Raw genomic sequence first — 11,903 nt, forward strand, 5'->3', positions numbered from 1 at the left:
GGATGTGTGGCCCCATACAGTGGCGGAGCCAGGAATCGTACCACAAGGGGTCTTAGTGTAAAAGTCCGAATAAAAATTTAGGATGGAAAAAAATATTGAAAATGAAATCATAGTACTTTCATTCATAATTCATAATGGAAACAACATTACAAGCTATAATTGTCTACGACAAGGTTTCATAAAAAATTTGTAGATATGATCTTCGGACCTCATCTCTCATATTAGCATCATAAACTATCATTCAAGTTCTTAATCCAGGATCCGCTTGAAGATTACCCAAAACACCATCTAATTGACTTTGTCTTGAACTCGGACCCAAAACACCATCTAACTGACTTTGTCTTGAACTTGGAGTTCTTGAACTACCAACATGATCCGAACCTGATGATGACTTTCTCTTAAAAAACCGTTACATAATAATTCTACATATTGTTGTGTAGATACAGCTGCACCAAAATGGATTCAGTTGCATCCTCAACTTGTGATACTCGCAAGTGCACGAGCCGTTCGGTAGTATAGCGTATGTAAGTGCGAGGTCGATCCCACGAGGATTGGTGATTGAATGATCCAATTCATTTTCCCTACACAAAACAGAAATGAAAAAGAAAGGAAATAAATAAAACAAGAAAGAAAGAAAATAACTAACTCAAGTAGATAAGTTCCCAAGTTCAATTAGATTAATGGATTGATTCTAGCTAATGTATGATTAAGCCATGGTGTGTGGTCATAACCTTGTGTTCCTAATTCCCTAATTTGATCATTTGTTGTCTAACCTAAAATTAAGCATTAGGAACCCATTAAGCATAGAAGAACAATTTAAACAACCAAGCATGTATCTAATCCCTGTTGTCGAATGTACATACATACTCTTCCTATTCATAGTTCAATTCGAATTAAAGCATGGTGTATACTCTTAATTCAAACCAAGATAGCTAACATGCAAGCCTAAATGGTGATCAATCATTCAAACAAGCATATTAACTTATAAGCATAATGAATAAGAACAAAAACCATAATTGAAACTTGGAAACTAATCAAACTTGAAACTAAAGAAAAGAATTTACATAACAATGAAAATTAAAGTAGAACTTGGAAAGACTTAAAGGAAAATTTAGTAAAAGGATTTTTGTTACAATCAATTGAGAACTAGAAAGGAAAACTAAGAGAATTTGAGGGAGAGAAGGGAAGGGAGCTCTAGAGAAGTGTTTGAGAGCTTCCCCCCTTGGGGTGTGTTTACAAGCTTAGAGAACATCCCTATTTATAGGCCTAGGGGAAGTGAAAATCTGAATTCAATATGGCTAATGCATACAACACTTGTTTTATAAAATCTGAAATGGTTGATGCACTTGTATTAGAAAATATGAATTGGTTGATGCACTTCACCAATAAATCCCATCAGCAGCCCTAGCTCATCTTCATGTCACCATGACCAAGCTTCCAACCAGCTCAATAGCTCATGCCTAGCTCACCATGACCAAGCTTCCAACCAGAAACAATAGCTCATCCTGAGGTCAGCATGACCATCAACTTCAAGGGCTTACGAATTGGGCTTCCCTTAAGCAAATTAAGACTTTAAGCACTCAAACTTGAAGTTCAGAATGTCTTCTTTCCAGCCATATATCATTTGGGCCAATCCAAGGTCGGAGGAGGAAGTTAAGGCTGAAACAAATTGCTAACTCATTTTCCACGCTGATAAAATCCATCCTGAGCATGGCTCTGTGTTTGCTAGGTAACAGACTTCATATATATCCAATGGGGCTGAATTTTGGATATGTTATAGTACACACCCATTGGAACAACTTTCATGAAGAATGTTAACTCATCCGAGCTATGTAGGTTGCTGAAACAAAGCTTGCAATATGACCTACGAAACTGGACTGGCAGGGGGCTGTAGCCAAAATGAGTTTGTCTTTAAGCTCTTCATCGATTCATCCAAATTAGGCCTTAACATGCTTGAATTGCATGAATTATGCTCTCTTGCTCTATTGGCCTACAAAACACACAAAGGGAGGGAAATAACATAGAAATCTAGAAAACTAAGCAAAAGAAGTAAGTAAATTTGGGCATGTATATGTATGAAATTATGAGCTTAACACATATACAAAATAATCAAAATAAATACTCACAATATAAACAAACCATCAACATAATCAAAATAATTATGAATTGGACTTCAATTAAATTAAATATATTCTACATATACAAAATAATGAAAATAACAACTCACAATATAAACAAAGAGTCCCGTTCTCTTGGACCCCTATGGAGAAAATTTATCCATGGAATTTGTTTTGATTTTGATTTAGTTTGATTTGATCCATTGGAGTAGTGATTGCATTTGGTTCTGATTTTCTGTATGCTTTCGAATCTGGAGTTAATATGTAAACCTAAAAAGTGTTTAATTTGATCATTCATATGCTATGGCTTGCTTGATTGCCTGTACGTGTCATTCATGAATGTTTTGGATTAGAATACCGAGTTTAAAGTTTTAAGTATGTGAAATATTCCTTCAAATCAATTGGATTTCAATTAAATTAGTTGGGAGGAGATGGAGTTGAGGGTTTGAGGGAGGGGGGGATTGAGTTGGGAACTTACGGTTGGAGGAGAAAACAAAAAAATTTGGGGGTTTTAGAATGGAAGAATCGGGTCTGAAGCAGTGACTAGCTAGAGAAGGATACGCTGGCCCTTTTTTCTTTTTTTTTCTTTTTTTTATTTCAGACCTGGCCCAAAACGACGTAGTTTTGGCCAGGTCATTTAAAAAAATTCCCTGGGACAAAACGACGTCGTTTTGCCCAGGTTGTTTCAAGAAAAAACAGTCCCACGCGCAGCCTTCTTCTTCAGGTTGCAAGCCCTTCGTTCTTTCAGTCATTTCGTCGACCACTTGGTGTGCAGCTCCAAGAGATCGCACCAGCAGCTCCAAGGGACCTCTAAGCTTATTTCCATGGCCTCCAAGAGGTCGTGCGACCCCACTGACCCCACTGTGGCTCCGCCTCTGGCCCTATATATATGCTACATCAGCATTTCAATAGAAAGATTCACGGAAGTTAACAGCATGAACTATTTTGATGTGCATAGGGTAATCTTAAGGACCATTAATGTCACAAAAAATTAAAGACTAAAGGCGATAATTTCGCAAACCTCAAGATCATTCATGATATGAATTTGCGAAAAGATAAAATATTACTTCAAGTTAACATCGACATGTCTTGTATGTTGGTCTAGTCAAGCAATGAAGCATGAACTTTCCACACTTCCTTTTCTTGGAAAACTCCAAAGTCAACTTTTACCTATCAAAGAAACAAATAAAAACTAGGTAAAAAGTCATTTTTGGTCTCTATAGTTTGTCACTTTTACCACTTTGGTTCATGTCGTTTCAATTTGATCAATTTTGTCCCTGTAGTTTTGAATTTAAGCAATTTAATGACAATTCTCAATTTCTGTCAAATTTTTTACACTTCCGTTACTTGTAAAAGGGCAATTCCGTCAAATTATTAAAAAATTAATTCCTTTGAAAAATAAGCAATACAAAATAAAATTTTAATAATAATAAAATATCTTCTTTTCCCTCTCTCCCGTCCGCTCCCCCTCCCCTAACTTCACCATCAGATCACCACCCACCACCACTCCAACCCCACCCAACAAGCCACTGCCCAACACCACCCACCCAATATCCAATCCTTGCCACCCTCCCACCACAAAACTTCTCAATAAACTCCACCTCTCTCTCTCTCTCTCTCTCTCTCTCTCTCTCTCTCTCTCTCTATTCTCCCAAACCTAGCCGCGACACCCAGGCAGTCACCCACTCCGCGACGACCTCCGGATCCCCCTTCCTCGCCCTCTGTTCTGAACCCACCCTCAGCTTCATCAAAATGGTCATCAATCGCAGCGGCGACAACGCCAAGGTTCAAAAAATTCCCGGAATTTGCAGCCACTACGTGAACGCCATTGAAGAAATACTGGAACACTCTCCGCAAGAACTCCAAGGATAAAAAGCAACAATGAGCACAATACTTAATGATGACATCTGAAGGTATAGCTCATGAATCTATTACATATCTATATTTTAAATAATTGTCAATCATTGCAAACCAGACATATCTTTGTTGCACGTATATATAGCAATGATTTTTAAAATATACCTGAAAGTTTTTGGGCTTGAAACTCTGTGAGCTTGGCTGCAAACCCAGAGAAACCATGTCTATAACTGTTTACCATTAATTCTGAGGCCAATTCCTTGCCGGGGTCGGGGAGGATGATAGTGGCGGTGGGGTTTGGATAATCTGGGTATCTTTTTTACTTTTTTTTTTTGGTTATTTTATTCTTGGTTTTTTTTGGGGAGGGGGGGTTTTGGTTATCTTTGTTTTTGGACCGAAATGCCCCTCAACAACTAACGACAGTTACTCTATTTTGACAGAAATTGAAGATTGTCCTTAAATTGCTTAAATTGAAAACTACAGGGACAAAATTAATCAAATTGAAACAACAAGGACCAAAGTGGTAAAAGTGACAAACTACAAGGACCAAAAATGGTGGACGAACCAGGTTCAAATACAGTGCTTCACTGGAGCACAGACGGCGAGAAAAAGAAGTCTGAGGGCAAAGTTACAACCTATAAATTCTACAATTACACTTCTGGTTACAACCACCACACCATCATCAGAAATTTAAAGGTAAACTTGATACGCTCTTATGTTTTGCCTCATTTCTTTTTCCTTCAAATGCATAGGTTGATTGTAGAATTTGCTGATTGTAATGATGATTGCAGTAAAGTGTAATTTACAAATTGTAGTGTGATCTAATCCTATACGTTCTTGCACAGTTCAATACCAAATACTACTATGTGGCTGGAATTGGCCACACTGAGCGGCAGTTTTGGTTTATAACTCCTCCTGAAGTTGGGCCAGATGTCACTTACACATTTGGTCTCATAAGTGAGTATTTCGTATCAGAGCAGGATGCATTGTAAAGTAATGTAGCTATTTACATCTGGTTCAACTTTTGGCATTGAGATTGAAAAGGAAATTTCATGCTATTGACTAGCTTAGAGGTGTTGCAACAAGCCTCCTACATTCATCTTGAATGATACCGAACCAAATTAGAGCTCTTTATCTTATGAAACTTGTCCCTTAGTGTGCAAGTCTGTCATTTGAAACAGTTTTCCTTAACTTGGGAATTACGTAATCGATGAGATGCAATTGTCTGTGTTTGTGAAATGTAAATTGTTCCACTCTAATGTAACTTGGGTATCATTTTCAGGTGATCTGGGTCAGACCTATGATTCGAATGCGACGCTTACTCATTATGAATTGAACCCACAGAAAGGACAAGCAGTATTGTTTGTTGGGAACCTCTCTTATGCAGATCTCTACCCAAATCATGATAATGTCAGGTGGGATACATGGGGAAGATTCACCGAGAGAAGTGTTGCTTATCAACCTTGGATATGGACTGCAGGGAATCATGATATTGATTTTGCCCCAGAAATTGTAAGCATCTCTTAAAACATTTGTTTGCTCTAGAAAATAAGATTATACTCTAATTTTCCATTTCTCGTCTTCGATATATAAGATCATTTGTATTTATATAATCTGTCTTCAGTATGATTTATATGCGCATGTGTATAGTGTAATGTTCTTTTCTGTATATCTTGTATTTTACAAAATTTAACGCAATATTTATATTTGCTGCTCATTTTATAAAAAAGTCATTGGATGAATTATTTTTCTGAAAGGAAGTTTGGAATTTTTGTTGCAGGGTGAACCCGAACCTTTTAAGTATCCTGTCCCACATAATGCATCAGGGAGTACCTCCCCACTTTGGTAGTCAATCAAGAGAGCTTCGGCATACATCATAGTCTTATCTTCTTATTCAGCATATGGTAAGGTTATACATAAATATATTAACATCGTACAAAAGGCTTGTGCACATATGCAGCAGAAGATACTGTTTCAAAATTTCCTTTTCTGAATATCAAATGCATAACTTTTCTGAATGCTCCTTGCATTTTTTACATCAGCTCCTCTTTTGCTCCCTTTTATAGTGAATTTTTGCGCGGTTTCGGAGGTTGGAATCCCCAATAACGTGAAATTGTTATCTCTTATTTTCATGGATTTGTACAGTAGTATATTGTTGTATTCATCTCTGCAAATGACATCATGTAAATTCCTTAGAACATTAGTACTGATTGCTCAAATTATACCCTAGTGATATTCTGTAATGACTGTGTTTTAAAATGATAGAATTTTTCTTCCAAGATTATCGTGTGCACTATACACCGATAAGAATTTCCTTTTCTCCACAGGATGTCCAGTCAATTCCTTAACTCTGTACATAGGTCACATTTGCAATGTCTGTGTTAAAGCAAGTGCTTCAACAATCTCATTTCCATATCATTCCTTTTTTAAGGTAATACACTCCTCAGAACAAATGGATTGAGAAGGAGCTACCAAAGGTTAACAGAAGTGAGACACCATGGTTGATTGTTTTAATGCATTCACCATGGTATAATAGCTACACCACTCACTATATGGAAGGAGAAACCATGAGAGTGATGTATGAGCCATTGTTTGTGAAGTACAAGGTTGACGTGGTATTTGCTGGTCATGTCCGTGCCTATGAACGATCTGTAAGTGCTTCATATACATACCCTGGCCATGTCCATAAAATGCAAATAATTTCCCAGTTATTTGGTGATCTGCATAGAACTAACATAGAAGATTTTTAAATTCAACATATTGATCCGATTTATTGAAAATTTTAATCATTCGAGAAAGAATACCAACTCATCTGAGGAAAAGTACATTGCAGAAATGCCTATACCTAATACTAAAGCACACTGTATTTGTTTTAATTTACCATCCTCCATCTACTCTCAAGATTCAAGATGTCAGAACTTGATCAGTCACTGATTTGTGTATACCACAGTATCGCATATCCAATGTCGCATACAACATCGTAAATGGTATTTGCCTTCCTGTGAAAAATCAATCCGCACCGGTCTACATTACCATTGGTGATGGAGGAAATATTGAGGGCTTAGCAACCAAGCAAGTATATTAGTATGCCTGACAGATTTGGTGTTTTCTGATTCATTTCCGTAAGTATTTGTCAGCACTGCATACTGAGTCTATGAAAAATTCCTTTTGTGATGCAGTATGACAGAACCACAGCCAGCTTACTCATCTTTTAGAGAGGCCAGTTTTGGCCATGCTACTTTCGACATCAAGAACCGAACCCATGCTTACTATGGTTGGCACCGGAATCAAGATGGATATGCAGTAACAACTGATTCTATGTGGTTTTTTAACAGATATTATCATCCTGATGATGATTCTACAAGTGCCCAACACTACTAGAAAAAGGCTTTTCAATCCTTCTTTCCTTTGTAAGTAGGAACTCCTACATTCTTGTCAATGACAATATGATAGGATTACCCAAATGCAAAAATGCAAAGATTTTATGCATTTCTCTCTCTTGCTGTTATTTTTGGCTGTTTGACCTTGTGATATTATTTTATTATTATTTTTCAATTAATGTGCCTAAATTGTTGTAAAAAAACTATTATATGTCAAATTTTCACTTAAGTCATCATTAAATTCAAATTTAATGATGGATATTTGATATTTCCGGATTCTATAAACAAAAGAAACTTGGGTTGGGTTAGCTGAATTAAAAATGTGGATTTGCAAATAGATAAAATATTACTTCAAGTTGACACCCACAGGAAAATTCTAGGCCCAGCCAGTCAAACAAACAATGATGAATGAACTTCCCACACTACATTTTCCCCGAAAACTCCAAAGTCAACTTTCTCCTATCAAAGAAAAAACAAACTACATCCCATCATCATTTTTTTCCCCGAAACCCAAATTGCCTCTCTTAAATTCCCAGAGCAACACGCAATTGTTAAAGAAAATCCAGGCAATCCCCACAACCGATTTAGCATTCAAATTTCAATACGTTGACTTCCAATCTCTATTATCCGCATAGAGCCATGAATATTCCCCTCATTTTATGGAAAATCATTTTTTTTCTTTATTAGTAAACTCATGTCAAGTCTGTATAAAGGAAATGCTTGTCCTAAGCTCAGTAGGCTGTCTGTGGATTCGTGGGTTTTGAGGGTCGTCTGCAAAACATGCCCAAGATGGGTACTTCTTCCAGGGTAGCAGCAGCCATTGTTGTAGTGTTGGGTTTGGTTTTGAGCTTGGCAGTGGTGTGTAATGGAGGCAAAACAAGTAGTTTTGTGAGGAAAGTGGAGAAAACTGTGGACATGCCTCTTGACAGTGATGTCTTTAAAGTCCCTACTGGCTATAACGCACCTCAACAAGTATGATCTCTCTCTCTCTCTCTCTCTCTCTCTCTCTCTCTCTCTCTCTCTCAGTATAATTAAGACAACTTTTAGTCAATTGTTGTGGAAGAGGAACCATAAAAGACCCTTTATTTAATTGAATATCTTTTGTATAAATTTGTTCCTTTTTTATTGAAAATTGATGGCTTACTTCATAATTTGCTTTCTTCTTGATGGGATTGACTGATTAATAGGTGTAGTTTTGAGTGATTTAATTTAATTTTGATATGTGTCTGATGTTTGATTTAAGGTACATATAACACAAGGAGACCAGCTGGGAAAAGCAGTGATTGTGTCATGGGTCACGGTGGAGGAACCAGGTTCCAATACAGTGCTTTACTGGAGCGCATACAGCAAGAAACAGAAATCTGAGGGCAAAGTTACAACCTATAAATTCTACAATTACACTTCTGGTTACATTCATCACACGACCATCAGAAATTTAAAGGTAAACTTGATATGCCCATGTGCTTTTGCCTCATTTATTTTTCCTTCAAATCCATAGGTTGATTGTAGAATTTTCTGATTGTAATGATGATTGCAATCTAAGTGTAATTTACAAATTGTAGTGTGATCTAATCCTATACATTCTTGCACAGTTCAATACCAAATACTACTATGTGGTTGGAATTGGCCACACTGAGCGGCAGTTTTGGTTTATAACTCCTCCTGAAGTTGGGCCAGACGTCCCTTACACATTTGGTCTCATAGGTGAGTATTTCGTATCAGAGCATGATGCATTGTAAAGTAATGTAACTATTTACATCTGGTTCAACTTTTGGCATTGGATTGAAAAGGAGATTTCATGCTATTGACTAACTTAGAGGTGTTGCAACGAGCCTCCTACATTCATCTTGAATGATACCAAACCAAATTAGAGTTCTTTATCTTATGAAACTTGTCCCTTAGTGTGCAAGTCTGTCATTTGAAACAGTTTTCCTTAACTTGGGAACTACATAATCGATGAGATGCAATTGCCTGTGTTTGTGAAATGTAAATTGTTCTTAAATCTAAATAACATTTTACCATGATGTATCATTTTCAGGGGATCTGGGTCAGAGCTTTGATTCCAATAAGACGCTTACTCATTACGAGTTAAACCCACAGAAAGGACAAGCCGTATTGTTTGTTGGGGACCTCTCTTATGCAGATAACTACCCAAATCATGATAATGTCAGGTGGGATACATGGGGAAGATTCACTGAGAGAAGTGTTGCGTATCAACCCTGGATATGGACTGCAGGGAATCATGAAATTGATTTTGCCCCAGAAATTGTAAGCATCTCATAAAACATTTGGTTGCTCGAAAGTGAGCTTATGCTCTCATTTGCCATTTCTGGTCTTAGATGAGATCATTTGTATTTATATAATATGTCTTTAGTATTACTTGTATACGTGTGTTTGTCCTTCCAAATATCTTGTATTTGACAAAATTTAACCCAGTATCTACTGCTTATTTTGTGTATGCATTTACATGTCTCAAAAAAGTCATTGGATGAAGCATTTTCTGAAAGAAGATTGGAACTTTTGTTGCAGGGTGAAACCAAACCTTTTAAGCCTTACACTCACCGATATCATGTCCCATATAAAGCATCGGGGAGTACTGCTCCCTTTTGGTACTCAATCAAGAGAGCTTCAGCATACATCATAGTCTTGTCTTCTTATTCAGCATATGGTAATGATATAAATTTATGTTTTGGTTAATATATCAACATCATGCAAAATTTTCTTTTCTGAATATCAAATGCATAACTATGCCACCCATAAATTTATTACAAATGTCATCCTGAAATAAATAGATAAAGACATACTTTGACCCCAAAAAAAGGAAAAAAATAAAAGATAAAGACATAACTGGATACTCCTTGCATTTGTTACATCAGCTCATGTGGTCCCTGCTAATTTTTGGGTGGTTTGGAGGTTGGAATCCACAATAAACTTTAAATAGTTAGCTCTTTTTTTCATGGATTTTTACAGCAGTATACCAGTATACCGTATTCATCTCTGCAAATGACATCATGGACTGATTGTTTAAGTTATATCATAAAGATATTTTGAAACGGCTGTTTTTAAAATGATAGGATTTTGCTTCCAAATTATCATGTACACCGATTAGAATTTCTTGTTCTCCAGTCAATTTCCAACTCTGTAGAGAGGTCACATTTACAACGTCTGTGTTAAACTGAGTCCTTCAGCAATTTCATTTAACATATCATTTCCTTTGTCAAGGTAAATACACTCCTCAGTACCAATGGCTTGAGCAGGAGCTACCAAAGGTTAACAGAAGTGAGACACCATGGTTGATTGTTTTAATGCATTCACCATGGTATAATAGTTACAACTATCACTATATGGAAGGCGAAACCATGAGAGTGATGTATGAGCCATGGTTTGTGAAGTACAAGGTTGACGTGGTATTTGCTGGTCATGTCCATGCCTATGAACGATCTGTAAGTGCTTTATATACATGCCTTTGTCCCTGTGATTTGGTGTGCTTCTCTGCATAGAACTGGATATATTGTATAACAAAATAGTCTCTATTTGTACAACAAAGATTTTTAAATTCAACATATTGATCTGATTTATCGAACACTTTAATCTTTCGATAAAGTATAGGAAACCCATTTCAGGGAACGTACATTGCAGAAATGCCTATACCTAATACTAAGCACACTGTATTTTTTTATTTTTTTTTCCTTTTACCATCCTCCATCTACTGTCAAGATTCAAGATGTCAGGACTTGATAAGTGATTTCACTGATTTGTGAATACAACAGGAACGTATATCCAATGTTGCATACAACATTGTAAATGGTATTTGCATTCCCGTGAAAGATCAATCCGCACCGGTCTACATTACCATTGGTGATGGAGGAAATCTTGAAGGCTTAGCAACCAAGTAAGTATATCAGTGTGCATGATAGATTTGGTGTTAAGTATGTCAGTATGTGCGATAGATTTGGTGTTAACTGTGTCAGTATACGCTATAGTTTTCATGTTCAGTCTGTCAGTATGCATGATAGATTTGGTGTTAAGTCAGTACTCGAGATAGAATTGGTGTTTTCTGAATCAATGCCTTTTGTTAGCACTGCATACTGAGTCTATGAAAATTTTCTTTTGTGATGCAGTATGACAGAACCCCAGCCGGCTTACTCAGCTTATAGAGAGGCCAGTTTTGGTCATGCTACTTTCGACATCAAGAACCGAACCCATGCATACTATGGTTGGCACCGGAATCAAGATGGATATGCAGTAACAGCTGATTCTATGTGGTTTTTCAACAGATACCATCATCCTGTTGATGATTCCACAAGTGCCCAATAATTAGAAGACGTTATGTTGCTATTGTTCTCTTGAATAAGTTCCCAAATGTATCAGCTAATAAAAGATTCAATAGTTTATACCTTCCCCCAACTCGTACAAATTTGAATCTCATTTATTTTGTACTTTTTGAAGAAAAAGAAAAATCTAATAGGAGGATCTGCATCATATCCTTGAGTTTCTAATACTTACAAGCCGTGGAGGCTTTAAAACCAGAGAACCAAATATATATCTA

General features: G+C 36.7%; 1 protein-coding gene, 1 long non-coding RNA gene and 1 pseudogene across 3 annotated transcripts; 2 read left to right on the forward strand and 1 right to left on the reverse strand.

Moving 5' to 3' along the window:
• Positions 1-3,852: 3,852 nt before the first annotated feature.
• Positions 3,853-4,343, reverse strand: LOC148292438 (uncharacterized). Its single transcript, XR_015826592.1, has 2 exons — positions 4,140-4,343; positions 3,853-3,977 (listed from the first exon to the last, which is right to left on the reverse strand). It is a non-coding gene; the product is annotated as an uncharacterized LOC148292438 (long non-coding RNA).
• Positions 3,893-7,471, forward strand: LOC110768504 (purple acid phosphatase-like; annotated as a pseudogene). Its single transcript, XR_015826591.1, has 8 exons — positions 3,893-4,030; positions 4,415-4,670; positions 4,820-4,931; positions 5,257-5,486; positions 5,755-5,886; positions 6,413-6,625; positions 6,925-7,058; positions 7,154-7,471. The product of XR_015826591.1 is annotated as a purple acid phosphatase-like (transcript).
• A 349-nt stretch (positions 7,472-7,820) lies between these two features.
• LOC110768509 (purple acid phosphatase) lies at positions 7,821-11,853 on the forward strand. Its single transcript, XM_088246282.1, has 8 exons — positions 7,821-8,326; positions 8,598-8,795; positions 8,947-9,058; positions 9,393-9,622; positions 9,884-10,022; positions 10,577-10,797; positions 11,125-11,246; positions 11,476-11,853. Exons 1-8 carry the CDS (start codon positions 8,135-8,137, stop codon positions 11,669-11,671), a joined length of 1,410 nt encoding a protein of 469 aa, XP_088102408.1. The 5' UTR covers positions 7,821-8,134; the 3' UTR covers positions 11,672-11,853.
• The last annotated feature ends 50 nt before the right edge of the window (positions 11,854-11,903 follow it).

This window comes from Prunus avium, chromosome 8 (assembly GCF_965620075.1).
Source record: "Prunus avium chromosome 8, drPruAviu1.hap1.1, whole genome shotgun sequence".
Taxonomy (NCBI): domain Eukaryota; kingdom Viridiplantae; phylum Streptophyta; class Magnoliopsida; order Rosales; family Rosaceae; genus Prunus; species Prunus avium.